Below are 20,297 nucleotides of genomic sequence, written 5' to 3'. Positions count from 1 at the left end.
AAATAAAAATGTCTGAGACAAAAACCATAATAGAAGTCTTTGGTGGAGGAAAATTATTTCCTATAGGAAAGGTCACATTAAAAGTATATTCTAATAATAATATTAATAACAATGAGTGGTTCAACACTGAGTTTTTAATTATTAATGAACCGGTTAGACCGATCCTAGGGCTAGGCTCTTTGGTACAGCTTAGGCTCTTAAATACTAATAATAATATTAATACACTTACAAGTTGCACTAATACTAATATGAAAATGAGTAAAGACTCAATTGTTAATATGAATAACGAACTGTTTCAGGGAGTCGGGGAGTTTAAGAGCTCACTGCAGCTACGCATTCAACCTGGCGTGGAGCCTGTGGTGCGACCCCCACGGCGAGTGCCTAACGCACTGAAGGATCGCCTTGCGGACAAGTTGGAAGCTCTGGTGAAGCACAAAGTCATCGCGAAGGTCGATCACCCTAAAAGTTTTGTAAGCAACTTGGTTATTATAGAAAAGAAAGATGGGTCGCTTAGAATTTGTTTAGATCCTAAAGATCTTAATAAAGTATTAATAAGAGAACATCATTTGATTCCCACCATTGATGAAATTATAACTAAACTTTGTAATAAAAAGTATTTTTCAGTGCTAGATTTATCCGATGGTTTTTATAATATTAAACTTTCAGAAGATTCGAATGATTTATGTACATTTAATAGTCCATTTGGTTGTTATAAGTTCCTAAGATTGCCATTTGGTTTATCAGTAGCACCGGAAATTTTCCAAAAATATAGTGAAACAGCCTTTGGAGATATTCCAGGCGTGATAGTGTACTGTGACGATTTGTTAATATGTGGTGAAACTGAACAAGAGCATGATGCAATATTAAAAAAGGTTTTTGAACGGGCTAGAGAACATAATGTTCGCTTTAATAAGAATAAATTTCAATATAAATTAAAAGAGGTGAAGTATTTTGGCCATATTTTTTCTGAGAAAGGTATGCAAATAGACCCAGAGCGGGTAAGTGCAATTATTAATATGAAAAGTCCCAATAATAAAAAAGAGTTACAGATTTTCCTTGGCATGGTCAATTATTTAAGAAAATTTATACCTAACTTGGCTGATATTGCATCAACGCTTCAGTTATTATTAAAGAAAGATGTTGAGTGGTTATGGACGGAAGTTCATGAAAATGTTTATAATAATGTTAAAATTAAATTAAGCCAAGCACCCATTTTACAGAATTTTAACAGTAAATTGCCTATAACGATTCAGTGTGACGCATCAAAGAGTGGTCTCGGATGCTGTTTACTTCAAAATGGTAAACCAGTTTGCTTTGCTTCAAGAAGTTTAACACCTGCAGAATGTAATTTTTCCCAAATTGAAAAAGAATTGTTAAGTATAGTATGGGCAACTAAGAAATTTCATTATTATATCTATGATCATAAGATTACCGTAGTTAATGATCATAAACCATTAGAAAGTTTATTAAAAAAGCATTTACATGAGGTACCGTCTCCTAGACTACAGAGATTAAAGTTAAAGTTGTTAAAATATAATTTTGAATTTAAATATTTACAAGGTAAACAAATGTACATAGCAGATTTGTTATCAAGGTCGTATCAGGAGTGTAATGATACAGATGATTCTTATATGTATGAAGTCATACACTGTATAGGGTTAGCACAGAAATTAGAATGCACAGAAGAACAAAAATTAGTATTAATCTCAGAAAGTTCTAAAGATGAAGAGTTATTAAAAATAATTGAATTTATACAGAATGGTTGGCCGGACAAAATTTCTCATATTCCAGATGTAATAAGAAGTTATCATAAATTAAGAGCTGAACTTAGTGTGGACGATAATTTAGTCTTCTATAATGATAGGTTAATAGTACCGAAGAGTTTAAGATTGAATGTCATTAAAACTTTACATGAAGGGCATGTAGGTATGTCAAAAATGAAGCAGACAGCTAGAAGGTTGTATTACTGGCCTTATATGGACTCTCACATTGAAGAGTATGTTAAGAAATGCTTTCCTTGTCAAACGCATCATAATAGTAATGTTAAAGAGCCGTTATTATCACATAAAGTTCCCAACCTTCCATTTTTAAAATTAGGTATAGATATCATGGACTTTAGAAGGAAAAGTTATTTAGTAGTATATGACTATTATTCTAAATGGTTAGAGATAAAATACATATCCAGTAAAACTGCTACAAGTGTAATTAATACATTAAAAGATATTTTTAGTACTCATGGAATACCTGCAGAAATAATATCTGACCATGTTCCATTTGATTCGAGGGAATGTAAAGAGTTTGCACATAATTGGGGATTTAAATTTACTTATACTAGTCCAAGATATGCCCAAGCGAATGGTATGGCTGAAAGAGGGGTACAAATTGCGAAGAAAATGCTAACAAAATGCCACGAAGATAGAACTGATGTAAGGCTAGCATTATTACAATATCGGGCTTCTCCCGTTTCTGGTACAAATTTTTCCCCCAGTCAGCTACTAATGAATAGAAATTTAAAAACTAAGTTGATTGTTAGCTCACAATACCTAACACCTAAGTTAAATCAGAATGTAACTCAACAGTTTAATGATGTACAAACTAGAAATATAAAAAATTATAATAAGACAAGTCGATTTAAAAGTAAGTTTACTGTAGGGCAAAAAGTTTGGTTCAAAAAAGAGCCAAGTAAGAATATTTGGTCAGAAGGCGAAATTGTTAGATATAATGGATATAGAGCATATGTAATAATAGACAAAAATAATGTACAATATAGTAGAACCTCGTTTCATATTCGACCGGCGGCGTAGACTTTGTGTTTCAATCAGACAGGCTGTCCATCGCTGGTTGAATGGGTAGTTTAAGAGTCAATAATTGTAGTAAATTTAAGAAGTGTGGCACAATAATATTATAAAATTAATTAAGTAATAATTTATGTAAATTGTAAAATTAAAAGGGGATGATATAGTTATGTAAAATTAAAAGGGGATGATATATGTAAGTAATTTTTCAAAATTGTAACTGGATGATTATGTAGATATTTTTTTTTTTAAATAAAAGGGGATGATGTAGCAGAGACAACTCATAGACAAGTGACCAATTGTCAATGTCGTACGTAGGTGTCACCTGTCATGTGTCAACGTCAATTGATAGACTTAGACTTGTAAGATTTGGCCAGAGCCGTGCACACTAGCTCATTGTATTAATATTAATTACTAAGTTAATCCGAGTGGAAATATTAAAATAAACACAAATTACATGAAGAAACATTATTTTATTTAACACAACATTACAGGTATAGTTTAAGACCTGCACGCCTAACATGCGCACCACGAGAAAATTTTGTCTACGCATTTACTCGTCTTATTTGTATGAAAAAACACGAGATAATGCGTAGACAAAATTTTCTCGCGGGGCGCATGTTAGACCAACTGGAGAGTGACATAGGCTACTTTTTATCCCGGAAAATCAAAGAGAAATTTGGCAGGTAGGAAGGTCTTATATCACAAGTAAAGCAATAAATCCGAAAACCGTGAATTTGTGGTTGCATCACCAAAAAAAAAAAAAAAGTATTCAGTTTCCGCTGACAACCTGTCCCGCATGCATAGGGCCTATTGGATGCCGATCCGAGTGTTTGCGACAGTGCAGCGTGTGGTGGTTGATGGGCGGTAGGCGACGTACTTATATTATCCCGGGTGCCCGTAATGCCCCGGGTTCCCTACTTAGCTTAAGAAATCCTACATACTTATTATGTGTTTCTATTTTCTACGGGACACCATGATCGGTGGAACTCACAAAATTAAAGGATTCAAGTAGCCTATGTAAATATACCAAACGTGAAAAAGAACGACCGTCTTTACTAAAAAGCCGATTAGTGCAAAAACTAATAGGTATTATTTTAAGTCATTTTCAGAAACTAATATTTCTAAAAAGGAATGCTACATAGGACCAAGGTTGGTCCTACATAGCAAAACATTAGTTTTCGAAAATCCCCACATATTTTGGTGCTAACTTAAAAAAATAGTTTTGCCCTTACAGCTTTTTAGTTAAAAGAAGGCAGATAGGTACTTATAGGCGCGACATATTACGCGACAGGTTGAGATGGCAAGTCGGGTATGAGGTGAGGGGACGCCCCGTGCACCCGCACGTCATCCGCGCTTGCCCGCACCGGGTTAGTACGGGAGTTGTGCGGGTGTGCGGGGCGTTCCTCCCAGATTATCATCTCGACCTGTCGCCGTCTAGATACCAAATATCTGCACACACATCACCATATTGACCTTCTGCGGTTCCTGATCCATCATTCGCTGGTTTGTTTTATGATCCGTGTATATTATAATGTGATAAGCTATTACGTGAATAGACCAAATAGGTACGTAAACAAAATTAATTGAGCAGGTAGGTATCTACTTAGGTACCTACTGATATATATCTACCTATTTATGTTATTTTTTATAGTTATACATGGCCCATTTCTCCTATGGATGTTACCTTAGCCATACTGATGTATAGATAAAATTTCCCTAGTAATTTTGTCAAGATTAAACTAACTGCTTGAACTCATATGTCCGTAGGAATCCTCTCAAGCCACACGTCGTGTCGGCTTACCCGTGAACTGTGAAACTCAATATCTTTGTCCCCAATAATAGTGAAGTGAAAATGTTAATAGACTTCGATCCGTGTATTATGATCGGATAATGCCAACAAGTGAATGATAAATTGACCACGGAAGTTAAAATAACGTTTAGGTTTGAAACTATGAGTCCTAAATATGGTGCGACTAACGCTGAAATTACGGAAATCAGTGTAAAACAGGACACTGTTAAAGAAATTGAATTAAGGTAATGCTCTGCTTCCGCAAATTCTCTTCGTCAATCAGAATTCCTGGTGCAAATTGTAATTTGTGCTCAATTTGTGACACGCGACGGTTAAGTAGGACACAAGCCTGTCAATTGCATTGTTAAGGAATATTAGTTCTTCCATCACTTCAGTTTTATGGGTACCTATCGCATAAAATCATTGGACCAAGGAGCTCATTAATCAAACTGTAGATTAGTTTTCATCAACCATGATCGATAGATTAACTCAGTTAGTCATTGCTATACTTATGCATTGGTATTTGCTAATTAAAGTGTCAACTTGTGCAAATAAAAATTGTTATTTTAAAAAGAATTACTTTATAGATTATCCATAATATTATGGTCTACGATAGATCAATCATCAGATAACACTGTTAAAACGTTATACTTACACTTAACTTGTACGATTATAACTAAAAAAAATAATTTTCTACAAGGCCGAATTCTTGTAACAGCTGAAACATTGAACGTAGATTCTTATTTGCATGGTTTTTGCAAGGTTACCTATCTGAACTATCAATCTTATGGCATAAATGCAAAGCTCTATATTTAGTAACAAAAACGGTTATAACACGAACTCCTATTATAACAATAATTTAAAGTAGGGAGCAGTGGCGGATTTATCCTAAGGCCCAGTAGGCCCGGGGCTAGGACGGTCAGGTATTAAGGACGGCCAATCGTGAAAAATTCACTGAGGTTATGATAAAAGTTGGCAACAAAAAAAATGTTAAGTATGTAGTAATCACTTAACATCAGGTGACCCACCAGCTTGTTTGCTCGCTATCTCTATTAAAAAATATACATGTATATTATACATCTTGGATGTATATCCATTGGACAGGTTAAGAAAAGTTGCCATAAAAAGTTGCCTAGTTTCATGCAAAGCATGCAAAGTTCTCTACCTGTCATTTAGGTTGACCTTGAAATCACAGAAATGTATTTTTCTATGTCTGTTCCCAGTGTCCCATGCAAAAGAAGAAGATGGTGGCGCGTGAGCCAAAATCTCCTGTACGGCTTAGGGCATATGTACAACGACCTATGTGCAGCGATGTGGTTCTCCTACATGATGCTGTTCTTACAAGCGGTTCTCGAAATGAGGGCTGTGATAGCCGGGGCGATGCTTTTGTTAGGTAAGTAGAATATCGTATCACATTTACCTATTCGCGTGTCATTGACCAAAGGCTCGTATTCAAACGACTAACAATAAAACCATATTCTAAGGTAACAAGTATGATAAAAACAGTAGGTATAGGTCACTATAAAAAATATTGAATGATGCTGGAGTGTTAAAATTTTTAGCACGACATCGCGATAGAGTGACTAATAAGTATACGCAAAATTTCGTAGCCCCTTTCGTAGCTCCACTTTTTTTCACTTTAAATAGCTTATGCTCGCGACTTTGTCCGCGTGGGCTTCGCAAATTTTAAAGCCCTATTTTACCCCCCTTATATATATATATATATATACTAGCAGATGCCCGCGACTTCGTCCGCGTACTGGTTTCACATGAGATCTGAAATTTTCCCTACTCCTACTTAAGATAACTATATCAAGTGGGGTATCATATGAAAGATCTTCACCTGTGCATTCTAAAACAGATTTTTATTTATTTTTATGTATCATAGTTTTTGAATTATCCTGCAAAATGTCGAAAAAATACGACCGTAGTACGGAACCCTCATTGCGCGAGCCTGACTCACACTTGACCGGTTTTTATGTATAGGATAGTGCGGGTGACGTGAGCATACCCTGATTGTCATCTCGACCTGTTGCGTACTATAAATCTTCTTTTCTACCGACTTCAGTCTTTTGTAGACCTTAAGGTACAAACCAGCATTAGAGTTGTGCTCTTACCAGGGTAAACCTACTTCCCAGCGGCTGACGATGAGTCGTGCAGTCTATTCTAGGATGGCTGCAGCGCGATTTTCGATTAGATCAACTAAAATAAATCACCCTAGTCAATATATTTATATATACAATATGTTTAAAAATATTATTGTATTGTAAAAGTTATTGTTAAATTATAGATTGCCTAAAGTCTAAACTACAAAACAAACTTTCAATCATGGATGCGACACTTTTTTATGTCCGTCAGTTTATCTTGTGTATCTAATTAATTATTTATCAAAGGTTTTCTTTAAATATTCATTATTTTTATTGGTTTTAAGTACCTATGCAACCACGATTCATACATATTAATAAGGATCCCTTTTTAATAGCAATTTTGTTTCTCAATACAATACACGTAGCTATAAATTAAAATGAATATTTTATTATATCTTTACAAATTGACTGAGATCTCGCCTGACGGTAGGTTATTAATGATGAAGATAGAAGCGGGATAACTTGGAAGGGGTATAGCAGTTTTTTTTATTAAACCCATACTTCTTATCGGTTTCTACAAGGCATCGTATCGTAACGCTAAATCGCTTGGCAGCATGGCGTTGCCGGCAGGGTGACTGTGATAACTCTACGGCGAAGCCTCCCACCAGACAAAATACTTACTAGTCTGTAGTTGCCACTAAAATGTCGTCCTACAAAAAGGAAGGAAGTTTTATTGATTGTCACTTATTAGATAAGTAGATTAGGATGTAAAATTACTTAGGAACGAACTCATTAGTTTTCTATAGTACGCAATAGTAAATTAATGGTACCTACCGGATATAGTTGTTAAGCCTCATAATCTAAGGCCCAAAACTTTATATTGGGAACATGGCTCGGGTGGTCCTAAAACGCATTGTATCTATGGTAGGTAATCCATAGAACTGCAATGGAATAAAAACCTAGTGGCCAAGACGGCCGCCTCCTGTTCGGGGGCTCGATCCCAGCCACACACAAGTCTCTGGTATGGTCTGGTAAGGGGCTTCAGCCGTGGCTAGTACCCTATGCCGCTAAGAGATTTAGCTTTCCGGTTCGATGCTGTGTAGAAACCAAAGGGGTGTGTATGGGTTTAATAAGAACTACCCTACCCCCCTCCATTTTGGACTGCATCGTCACTTACCACCAGGTGCGATTGCAGACAATGGCTAACTTGTATCTGAATAAAATAAAAAAACACGTCTAGTTTTCGGAGTTATGTGCGTTTTACGCAATTACCTAATTATCATTTGATTTACCGGTGGAGAAAAACATCGTGGAGAAACCTGTATGCCTGAGAGTTCTCCATAATGTTCTCAGCGGTGTGTGAAGTCTGCCAATCCGCACTTGGCCAGCGTGGCGGACCGTGGTGAAGCCCTTCTCATTCTGAGGGGAGACCTGTGCTCTGTAGTGGCCTAGTGGGCCGATCATGATGAGGGCCTGATAATAAGACGCAACGCACACCTACAGAATGGAATGGGGTCAAGGCGCAGCGCTTTTTTGATAACAACTCAAACAGAGCTTTATTTACTTTATCATAACAGCGGCGAACGTTCAGACAAATAATAATGAATAATTCATTTGCTAGGTATTTTTAGTAAGTATAAATGTAGTATTAATTTTTTTTTTAATTACAGGTCAAGTGGTCGATGCGCTTGCGACTCCAATCGTGGGTATTTTGGCTGACAAATACAGCACTAAGAAATTTTGGCATTTAACAGGTAGGCCTAAGATTTTTTATTATCTTACACTCTATATTAATCAAAATCACTTATTTTGAACTTTTTCGAGATAAAAAGTAACCTATGTCTATCCCCGGAACGAACCTACATAAGCTATTCCCTCAAAATCAGTTGAACAGATGAGCCGCAAAAAGCTGGCAGACAAACAGACACACTTTCACATTACATTATTCATTTATTATGATAAAACAAGCTTAAACTCAGTAACCAATACAACGGTTAGGTACTGAGTTTAAGCTGAAGTCATCTCGATGGTGACTATCTGCTTAAACCTAAGTATAAATTATTTTAAAAATTTCAGGTTGTGCAGTCGTAACATGCACGTTTCCTCTACTTTTCATACGATGCTGGGGGTGCAGGCCCGGGGTCAACACCGAGTACTTATCCTGGTGGATGCCGTTTTATTATGCCATCCTGGTCATATTCTTCCAAATAGGTTGGGCGATAGTGCAGATCTCCCACCTTGCTATAATACCGTCGATCACAGACAACCTACAAATCCGCTCAGAGTTGACATCTATAAGGTACTAACTTCACTATCCTTAAATTAAAACTAATTTGCAATATCCAAGTATACTGTGTATTAGCTAGTGAGGAAGTTTCTAGCCAACGTTCGATAAAATTTTCATGGATGGCGCTTAAATACTAACACCACTAAAAACGAAAAATACTTAATACCTTTATCTATATGATCTATGCCTTAATGTTTAGGTCGTGTCAATCAATGACATAGATGAAGAGTAACAGCTAGCGTGCGCTGCAGTTTTCCTTATGTTTCTTCGCCACAAAATCTGTGAACTAGGTATAATAGAAGTAATTAATTAATTTTGCATCGGGGTAGAAACGTAAGGATTGACTTGACCTAAAGCATAGATCATATATAAATATATAGGTATTATTTTTAGTTTTTAGTGGTGTTAGTATTTAAGCGCCATCTATGAAAATTTTGTCGAACGTTGCCCTGAAACGTCCTCATTAATTTTGAGTGGATAAAAATATAGTTTCCACCACGGAACAGATCTGTTCCGTGGTTTCCACTAACATTTAGAATTTTTAAACTTTATATTCTACACCTACTTAAAAATCAGTAGTCAAATGACTTGTGTGAATTTTAACGTAAATAGCAAGCATAAAGTTAAATAAGGTAAATAGGCTAACTCCTGTTTCAGATATATGGCTTCAGTAATATCGAGTCTCACCGTCTACTTCATAACGTGGATCGTTTTGAGAGCGACAAACTACAGCACATTTATTGGGCCTTCGGATGATTACAAGTTTCGGGTAACTTTTTCATTAATATGTATAATATGATTACCTATACCTACCTACTTGCTGAAGATTCTGGCCTCCAACACCACCTCTATACCTGTCCACTTATCTACCACTGACTTGCACGATCACAGAACAAATGAATACTAGAGAAGCTAGCATACGATCATTTTTAGGGTTCCGTACCACAAAAGGAAAAACGGAACCCTTATAGGATCACTTTGTTGTATGCATGTCTGTCTGTCTGTCAAGAAACCTACAGGTTACCTACTTCCTGTTGACCTAGAATCATGAAATTTGGCAGGTAGGTAGGTCTTATAGCAGACATAAGGGAAAAATCTGAAAACCGTGAATAAATGGTCACATCGCACAAAAAAATTAAATTGTGGTCAATGAACTAATACATAATTAGTGTTTTCAATTTTCAAAGTAAGATGATATATCAATATACTATATCAAGTGGGGTATCATATGAAAGGGGTTCACTTGTGCATTCTAAAACAGATTTTTATTTATTTTTATGCATCATAGTTTTTGATTTATCGTGCAAAATGTCTAAAAAATACGACTATAGTGCGGAACCCTCGGTGCGCGAGCCTGACTTACACTTGGCCGGTTTTTTCAGTAATAAGCTAAGTTGATAACTAGTTCCAGCATGTGCAGGATATTGGCTATCTATCCAGTGCGTCTAACAAGACATTTTCTACTTGGATAGGCTCTCACCCGAAGAATTTTCTAAATTTTCAGAGTGAAGTCAGATTTAGGTACCTACTTGTTAACTAAAAAGCCGTTAAGTGAAAACAATATTTTTTGAGTTATCGCCAAAATGTTGTATGTCACAAATTATTTAAAAAACATGAAATTTTTAAGAATCAAGTAGGTAGTTTCTGAAAATATCCGTTTTTTGGCGATTACTCATTAACGGCTTTTAGTTTAGGATGGGGCATAATACCTATGTATAGTGTATATATTAGACACTTAACTCATTTTTGGGCTTTACCCAGACAGAAAGCTCCAATTTTAACCAGTTTTCATAATTTACAGGATGTATCACTCATCATTTCCAGTATTGGGATAGCTTCGTTTATAATTTTTCACGTTTTCTTCAAACTTAAGCCCCCCAAGGAAGAGAAACCTAAACAAAATGGGCACGTCGTGGAAACCGGTGACAAAGATTCTACAATATTATCTGCGAAATCTAAAATTATGCATTTTTTGCAAATGCCTCTGCTATATCAAACTAGTTTGTTGTAAGTATGTACATCCATCCTTCTTCAGCAGTTATTATAGATACCTTTATACTAAACTGTACGTAAGTCAGCCCGAAGCCTCTTTTACCTAGTCAATCAGTCGGAAAAATGATCATTCCTTAATTGATTTGAGACGATCATCAAACTAGGTTTGTAAGAAGTTTTCCCTAGCTATGTTATGATGAAACTCGAAACAAAAAGGGAGTCTGGGAAATACACATAATACTTTCCTAATTGCACTATCTGCAACTTAGTACTAGACAAGTAGAGACGACGTCAAATTCGTCCTAATAGTCGGTTTACACAATAATTTCTTGACGGGTCGTCTAAAAGTCGTGCCATCTTAAGTATCTCTTACACTTTACGGTAAAGACATAAAGATTTGTCAATTTAGGTGAAGTGTACAACTGAAAAAGAACCAGTGTATAGTTCCCGGCAGTTAAATAGTCACGTCTGACCTACGATGCGAATGCGAGCTCGCGGAGGTATTGTTCCGCGCGCTCATGTGCTGTGTACGGATGTAGCACTCTCACTAATGCAGATGGTGAACGCGGGGTGCGACGCAGCACGCGGGCTGGTGTGCTCCGCTTCTTCGCGTGGTGCGCCTCATACGCGACTTATGGGTTACCTTCAAGAACGACTATTTAACTTGCGCGAACTATACCAACAGGTATATCTAACCGTAGCTATCTGGTTTATCATAATAAATGAACAATGTAATTTTCTAGGTACGTTTTCTCGAGGCTATACTGGGCTTTAAGTCTGGTCTACGTTCCGCTTTTCCTCGAGGAGCGGCTGTCAGTGAACCCGAACGCAGCAGAGGGCTCCGAATTAGTTGCCAGCGTACCACTAGTGCTTTATATTTCGTCATTATTTTTCTCGTTTTTATTAAAAAGTAATATAAATAAATTAGGAAATCAGGTAAGGAATAAATTGATATACCTACCTAATAATATTTTAAATTGATTGTTCTTTATTGACTTGAGACTTAGCTTACTAAAATATTATTTACTAGCGTTTCAAGTCAAATCATAAAAATTATAATAAATAAAATGGTAACTTGGTAAAGAAATTTTAATAGGCTACTTGACTCATATCTAATTTCGTCCAATAAATGATTATTTATTATAGTATTTTGCTTAAGACAACGAAATATATCAATAACAATTATTAAAAACGCAGGATGGATATATAAATCCAGTTTAAAAAAATACAGTTTTTATTTTTATTTGAAACTCAGAAAACGCTGTCAGCCATGATGTGACGTCATTAAATATGTAAACAAACAAATGTCATCCCTATTGACTACCTAACGTAGTATCCATATATATAAAATTTCAAGTCCTCCTGACTAACTTATATATCAATGCACAGCCTAAACATCTAAACAGCTGGTTCTAGATACATGAAATTTGGTGGGTGTGTTCTTTGTAGGTAAAGAGAAGGTATCCACTAGGAAAGGATTTTTTGAAATTCCACCCCTGAGTGGGTTAAATGGGGGTTTGAAATTTATGAAGTTCACGCGGGCGAAGTCACGAGCATAAGCTAGTTTTTATATATTTCTAAAAACTCATAGTAAACGTAAAAAATTATCGTTTTCTCTATATAAATTGAATAAGTTATTAAGTAAGACTTACAACAAAGTGATCTTTGCAAAAATAAATTTGGGTTGCAGTCGTTAGTGATATAGGATCCCTAGCAAGTCTTCGCGTGTTACGTATATTTATTTCACTGGGCACTCTAATCCACAACTTTCCTGTGGTCTTTATCGATGCGTTTTTACATTCTCGGATGATACAATAACGATAATTACTATATTTTTCATGTAAACTAGTATAGAAGTCATGTTTATTAAACTTTGGTAGGTTATGCTGTTGTTTACAAATGCAGACGTCAGAGCACAGATAATCTATCGGCCAAAAATGGCCGACAGTGTTTTCACCTGTCTAAGAAAAATATATTTTTAAATTAAAGTTTTACGGATTTTAGGGCGCAAAAAAATATAGTGTTAATTTTTTTGATCTAATAGGACAAATATTAACCATTTAAGACCTACTTAAAAAAAGTGTCAACTAGCCTATTCTGTCGAAGATAGGAGGATAGAAATAGAAACAAGTTTTAATAAAACTTATTTATTTCAGGTGGCGTATTTGATTGGCAGTTTTCTAAGCTTAGTGAGCTGTATGTGGATTGCATTAGCAATAAGCCCAGAAGCACATGTGGTACAGATTTATTTGGTGGCGACATTAATAGGTAGGTTTCTACCCAATTATTATTATCGATCAATCGGAGTATAAGGCGGGGGGACGACCCGCACAGCCACACCACACACGTCACTCCGCGCTCGCCCGCACCGGGCGTCCCCACCCCGATTGCCATCTCGACCTGTCGCGTACTATAATAGGTAAACTATACAGTAGCACCTCAATTATAGAGCAGCTGTATGCTGTAGTCTTATGCGAGGGAGATACCAGATAGACTAGGAAAGTATATCTAGAGTAGACTATAAGTAGACCACGCTATCGGCTAAGAAGTAGTAGAACTTAGAAGAGGTTGGTAGTATTGCTACCGCGCTCCCGCCAGGTTTTTATCCGCCACGTACTGGCAGGCAGGTCCCATCGCTAGCCTGGTTGCTACCAACCCGTCTCGTCAGCGCACCCGGAACACGGCGCACTCCCTACCTCTGCTCATATTTCGGTTGACAAACGTCCCTTACGCCCGTCAACCGCGGGCCGGCAACTCAAGCTAGGAAACCCCTATAGATATAGAGAGACTAGTCGAAATCCAAAATGTCGTAGGTTCGAACGTATTTCTAATCGAGCCTTATTTCTTACGTATTAAATTCAATCTAAAAAATTGTATTATATCATCAAGACCTTATTAACCTTTTATTTATTGACACAATTGTATTTCAGGCGCTGGCAGTTCAATCACCTTGGTTTCCAGTCTATGCGTCACTGCTGATCTGATAGGGCCACATTCACACCAGGGTGCCTTGATATATTCTATAGTGACATTTGCTGATAAATTGGTGACTGGCATAGCTGTGGTTGCTATCGAAAACTAGTGAGTTAATTTAATCACTTTTGATACGTAGGGATATTAGGCCTAAAGTACGCCTACTCTGATACAGAAAGACCATAAATCGTGTTCTATGAAAATTAGTATGGCACTGGATATCAAGCTGTAACTATGGGTTCAATGTTGCAAAAATATTTGTTCGCAATGACCCCTCTAGTGCGTAGTACTACAAAGAGGTCGTTGGTATTGACTCAAAATTTTAAAAGAACTTGGATTGAATACTAGCATACGCAAATTATTCATGTCGAACAAAAAGAATTTAATGAGTCAACTTCACGCTAAGTCGTGTTTTGCCATAATAAAATAATGATTTTTTTTCCTTTACATGGAATAAGGTACAAAGACTTTATGTAAATCACTATGTACTTTTAGATTCGTCGCTTTACATGTTGCTGAAAACAATGCAACCGTTTAATTTTTTTAAACAATACCTACCTAATTTGTAAAGGACAAAAAAATATTTGTTACGCTGATCTCATAAATATTACAGAGCAGTACAAAATTATGTACATAGTAGGTAATACAAGAATATTTCTTCTTTTTAGGGTTCCGTAACTCAAAAGGAAAAACGGAACCCTTATAGGATCACTTTGTTGTCTGTCTGTCTGTCTGTCAAGAAACCTACAGGGTACTTACGATTGACCTAGAATCATGAAATTTGGCAGGTAGGTAGGTCTTGTAGCTGACATTGGGGGAAAAATCTGGAAACCGTGAATTTGTGGTTACATCACACAAAAAAAATTAAACTGGTCATAAACTAATAATTAGTATTTTCAACTTTCGAAGTGAGTGACTATATCAAGTGGGGTATCATATGAAAGGTCTTCACCTGTACATTCTAAAACAGATTTTTATTTATTTTTATGCATGAATTGAATTATGAATTATCGTGCAAAATGTACAAAAAATACGACTGTATTACGGAACCCTCGTTGCGCGAGCCTGACTCGCACTTGGCCGGTTATTTTTATTTACTTATTCACAAACAAATGTTTAACATGGCGACGCACCCGCACAGCCCCCGCGCTAAGCCAGTGCGAGCGAGCGCGGGTGTGCGAGGCGTCCCCGAGCCTCATACCCCGATTGCCATCTCAACATGTCGCGGACTATACTTTAGAGACGTCACGTTTCAATGTAATGCCAAGTTTCATCAAAGAACTCAGAAGTTCTAAATTGTTTCTGGTCTGATCTGACTTCAGCCGTGGTTAGTTACCTAGTAATACCTACTATCTTACCTACCAGTAAAATCATGCCGCTAAACTATTAAGCGTATTTATGGATTAAATTAAATTAAAATAATTTATAGGTAAAAAAGCTGTGATAGCCACTTAAGTGATAGGTCAAGAGTGTCTTTAGACGTCGGCCTCGGGGGTCCAGAGTTCGATTCCGAGCACGCACCTCTTGCTTTTTAGAGCGATGTGTGTTTCAACTTTTTTCCAAGCCAATTTATAGCACATTAGCTTATTCCCGCGACTTCGTCGCGTGGACTACACAAATTTCAAACCGCTATTTTTCCCCCTTAGGGGTTGAATTTTCAAAAATCCTTTCTTAGCGGATGTTTGCGTCATAATAGCTATCTGCAAGCCAAACGAGATGGACAGAATTTGACCCAGGCTGAACAAATATAAAGGTATTATAATAAAGTCAGATAAAATATACAATCGACTTCTCTTTGTCTTGACGACCTCCCTGGCGCAGTGGTAAGCGCTGTGGTCTTATTAGTGGGAGGTCCCGGGTTCGATTCCTGGCATGGATTTGGAATTTTATAATTTCTAAATTTCTGGTCTGGTCTGGTGGGAGGCCTCGGCCGTGGCTAGTTACCACCGTACCGGCAAAGCCGTGCCGCCAAGCAATTTAGCGTTCCGGTACGATGCCGTGTAGAAACCAAAGGTGTATGGGTTTAATAAAAACTGCCATACTCCTTCCAGGTTAGCCCGCTCCCACCTTAGACTGCATCGTCACTTACCATCAGGTGAGATTGCAGTCAAGGGCTAACTTGTATCTGAATAAAAAAAAATGAATTTTGAATAACTATTTACATTTAAATTAATAATTATTTAAATATACATTTAAAAGTAGTCGCTGAAAATAATTGCCACGACTGCAAAACAACATGAGACTTTTTTTTCTTAAAACAGATTTTTACTATTAAATGGCAAATATATCATCTCTGTACATTCTGGGGCACTATTAAATGGCACATAATATCATCTCTTTAGATTCTGGGGCACGCGTCCATACAATTTTTGTTCATCTCCTTTCAGCCCGATCCGTACCTACAGTAGTTTAAGCTGTGCGTTGATAGATCAGTCAGTCAGTCAGTTTTCCTTTTATTTGTAGGTATAGATAATAGACAGTAAAAATTGAATTTTATTAGTTTCAGAGTATGGCTAATTTTGTTTGTGTAAAGAAGTTTATTAGTTAAAAATAACTACATGTCGATAGGTCGATGACCTAACCTGACCTATCCCGAAATTGAACAACGCGCCTAAAGAAGTTTCACTTCAAAAACCTAAACCTTAACTATCTTTTCCATTGCAGCAAATGCGACGATGCGCTAGATTGCCCGCAGTACTACAGAGGAGTTCTAACGTACGCGTGTGGCGGCAGTGCGGTGCTCGGCATTCTCTCCTTATCCATAACCACTGTCGCTTGGAAACGATGTAAAACATAACATAATAATATGTTATATGATAGTCAAATGTTGTATAGAAGCAGGCGTTACTTTGCGGAAGTCCATGATATGCAATGAACCAAAAACTTAATTAGCTGTAATCCGCTGAAACAGGTCGAATCTGTATGATGCAACATGCAGCATGCGAAATGCACCGCCCACCCTCCCACTGCTAACCATGGAGGAAAAGCAGCCACACGGCAAGCAATACGCACAACCACCACGCAGCACCACACAAATCCCAAAACACTTTTTTTTATTTTTTTTTATTAGCAGTCTTTAAATTGTATTGTATTATATTGTTAAATCTAGTAGGTATGTATAAAATATAATTATTAACTGTATTAAAGATAAGTAATAATAGATAATTCAATTGTAATTTAAGTCAGTAAGTTGGTTTTAGTTTTTATTTTTTTGCATGCCATAATATGGCTATTTGTGGTGAAACTTTAATAAGTGTAACATCTGTATATAGTGCAATAAAGAAAATTTGATTGATTGATTGATTGATTGATTAAACACACTCGACGCACGTTTCACCCCGACACCGGAGCATCCTCAGATGTAGACCTTACAAAAACAGTGTGTTTTGGGATTTGTGTGGTGCTGCGTGGTGGTGGTGCGTATTGCTTGCCGAGTGGCTGCTTTTCCTGCATGGCTAGCAGTGGCAGGGCGGGCGGTGCATTTTGCATGCTGCATGTTGCATTATACAGATTCGACCTGTTTCAGCGGATTACAGCTAATTAAGTTTTTGGTTAATTGAATATGATAATCAGTTACTACCTACTTACTAAACGTCGAAAAGCCGCGCTGCGCGACGCGGCAGTGCGTTGCTCCATACAAACTTACATTTCGCCGCGCCGCGTTGCGCAAGTGCGCCATGCTCCATACAAACTCATACAGGTGTAACCAGAACGATAGCAAAAACGAAAACAGGTGATAGTACTGATGATTACTGACGTGATACCACAAAGAAGAACGCGAAAAAATATATAACAAAAACCTTTATTTTGTAAAAGTTTACGAAATATTGCAAACTAGATGATGCCCGCGACTTCGTCTGTGTGGATTTAGGTTTTTAAAAATCCTGTAGGAACTCTTTAATTTTCGGGATAAAAAGTAGCCGATGTCCTTTCCAGGGACGCAAGCTATCTCTGTACCAAATTTCAGCAAAATCAGTTGAACGGTTGAGCCGTGAAAAGCTAGCAGACAGACAGACAGACACACTTTCGCATTTGTAATATTAAGTATGGATAAAACATCTGACTGACGTTAGAGGTCAACAAAAATTGCATACGTAGGTCACTCGGAGTCAATGCCGCGTCGTAGGCGGGGCATTGACCCAAGTTTTGCACGCTATACATTGCGAGTTTGAAAAATACTAAATCATTAAACTACAAAATGAGGCAAATGGTTTAATAGGGAATTGGGTTTTAAAGGTAGTATAACAATAACGCCAAGTTTTTGCTAGCGTTCTGGTATACCTAAACTATATTTGACGTGCCGCTTCGCGTCGCGCAGCGCAGCGAGCGTACGGGCGTTTGGACCTTAATATCATAAACGCGAAAGTGTGTTTATTTATTTGGTTGGTCCTTCAATCACGTCGTAACGGATCGACGCGATCTGTTGCATGGATATAGTTTAAGACCTAAAGAATGACAATCTTTAGAGTTCAATCAAATCAATCAAAAGAGTTGCCACGGGATTTTTAGGTTAATTATTGTACGTAAAAAATTATGAGTTGCATATTAATGTATATTATAGTTTTATTGTAGGTATCTATTGTATTTGTGATTGATCGTAATCCTATAATTGTGACTACGGAACCCTACACTGCGCGTGGCCCACCACGCACTTAGCCGGTTTTTAAATACTTAAATCCAAGCGGACGAAGTCGCGAACATCAGCTAGTTTTATACAAGTATTAAGTACTAACATTAAATAAAATTGAAGTACAATAAATAAATTTTATGTGATGTGTTTTATTTTAATTACTTAATAAGTATCTAAATACCTACCTATATAAAAGGAAAAGGTGACTGACTGACTGATCTATCAACGCATAGCTCAAACTACTGGACAGATCGGGCTGAAATTTGGCATGCAAATAGCTATTATGTCGTAGGAATCCGCTAAGGGATTTTTGAAAATTCAACCCTTAAGGGGGTCAAATAGGGGTTTGAAATTTGTGTAGCCCACGCAGACGAAGTCGCGAGCATAAGCTAGTTGATAATAATTGTAGTCTGTCTATGAATGTGAACTAATCAATCGGTCCAAAAATAATTATCTTGATTAAAGTATATTAGTACTGATAGATAATTTTTATGACTAGGAAATTCCGAGGGATTTTTATTTTTGACTAAGCTACGAACTTACAAGTGCCACCAACGTATCTGTTCAGGGTGGGCAAAATTGGAACTAGAGAAGCATCAGACGCCATTTCAAAATCCACGCCGACAAAGCCGCGGACATTAGCTTATTGCAAATATTACACTAATATTATAAAGGCGAATGTTTGTGTGTTTGTGTGTATGTTTGTTACTCTTTCACGCAAAAACTACTGGACGGATTTGGCTGAAATTTGGAATCGAAATGAGTAGGTATACCATGAATTAACACAAGGCTACTTTTTATCCTGGAAAATCAGAGTACCCACGGGATTTTGAAAAACGTAAATCCACGCAAACAAAGTCGCGGGCATCAGCTAGTACTGAATATCACAATAGTAGAATCTGGCTATGATGAAAGAATTTAATTTTTTCGTGGTACATTTCTTTGACGCTGTAGCCAGAAAAAATAAGTTGGTGGCACTTGCACTATGATACATGCAAGAAATAGGTAAGTGATGATGCAGTCTAGGATAGAAGCGGGCTAACCTGAGAGCCTAACATGCGCCCCACGAGAAAATTTTGTCTACGCATTTTTTCGTGTTCATTCATAGAGATAAGACGAGTAAATGCGTAGACAAAATTTTCTCGTGGGGCGCATGTTAGGTGTGCTGGAAGGGTTATGGAATTTTTTATTAAACCCACACCCTTTTGGTTTCTACACGGCATCGTACCGGAACGCTGAATCGCTTGGCGGCACGGTTTTGCCAGTAGGGTGAGTGAGCCTATCAGGTTAGCTGCACATCATAAATTCTAATTTGTATGATCTACTGGACCAATTTAAAGAAAATAAGACTTCTACCACTATTGTATACAACTATCAAAATCATTTTATTAAAAAATGAGGCATCTTGTGTATAAATTGAGGAGCTGGCGAGCAAAACAGTGTAATTACACATTTCAAATCCAGATTTTTTCACCCAAAAACTATCTGAAACTGAGTCCAAAGTTCATGATTTTAATCACTTAATACCAACTTGAACTTATTTCCAAGCAAAACAATCTAAAGCTTTGCTAAAATAGAGTCCAAAGCTCATGATTTCGATCAAAACGGTACAATTACAATAAAGTTTCAACCACTTTCATTCAGTTTTTGGTCATCCTGTAGAAAAATTATTTTGTGCAATTACACCGTTTTGTTCGCCAGATCCTCAATTATAATAACTCAATAAGACATACACAAAAAA

General features: G+C 37.0%; 1 protein-coding gene across 2 annotated transcripts in view; it reads left to right on the top strand.

The window, feature by feature from the left end:
- LOC117991537 (major facilitator superfamily domain-containing protein 12-like) overlaps window positions 1–18,693 on the top strand; it is a 66,738-nt gene extending 48,045 nt beyond the window's left edge. Inside the window, exons 1-10 of one of the 2 annotated variants that reach the window (XM_034979137.2) lie at window positions 4,499–4,832; window positions 5,811–5,980; window positions 8,345–8,428; window positions 8,751–8,973; window positions 9,619–9,730; window positions 10,763–10,968; window positions 11,697–11,889; window positions 13,110–13,221; window positions 13,884–14,034; window positions 16,591–18,693. In XM_034979137.2, the coding sequence (XP_034835028.1) occupies window positions 4,750–4,832; window positions 5,811–5,980; window positions 8,345–8,428; window positions 8,751–8,973; window positions 9,619–9,730; window positions 10,763–10,968; window positions 11,697–11,889; window positions 13,110–13,221; window positions 13,884–14,034; window positions 16,591–16,723 (1,467 nt within the window). In that variant the 5' untranslated portion in view covers window positions 4,499–4,749 and the 3' untranslated portion in view covers window positions 16,724–18,693. Of the gene's footprint in view, window positions 1–4,498; window positions 4,833–5,810; window positions 5,981–8,344; window positions 8,429–8,750; window positions 8,974–9,618; window positions 9,731–10,762; window positions 10,969–11,696; window positions 11,890–13,109; window positions 13,222–13,883; window positions 14,035–16,590 lie in introns of those variants that run through there. The other variant, XM_069503645.1, reaches the window with a different exon arrangement.
- The last annotated feature ends 1,604 nt before the right edge of the window (window positions 18,694–20,297 follow it).

This window comes from Maniola hyperantus, chromosome 2 (genome assembly GCF_902806685.2).
Source record: "Maniola hyperantus chromosome 2, iAphHyp1.2, whole genome shotgun sequence".
Lineage (NCBI taxonomy): Eukaryota > Metazoa > Arthropoda > Insecta > Lepidoptera > Nymphalidae > Maniola > Maniola hyperantus.
Note: the sequence above shows the minus strand (reverse complement) of the source record. Positions and strands in the feature narration are given on the sequence as shown.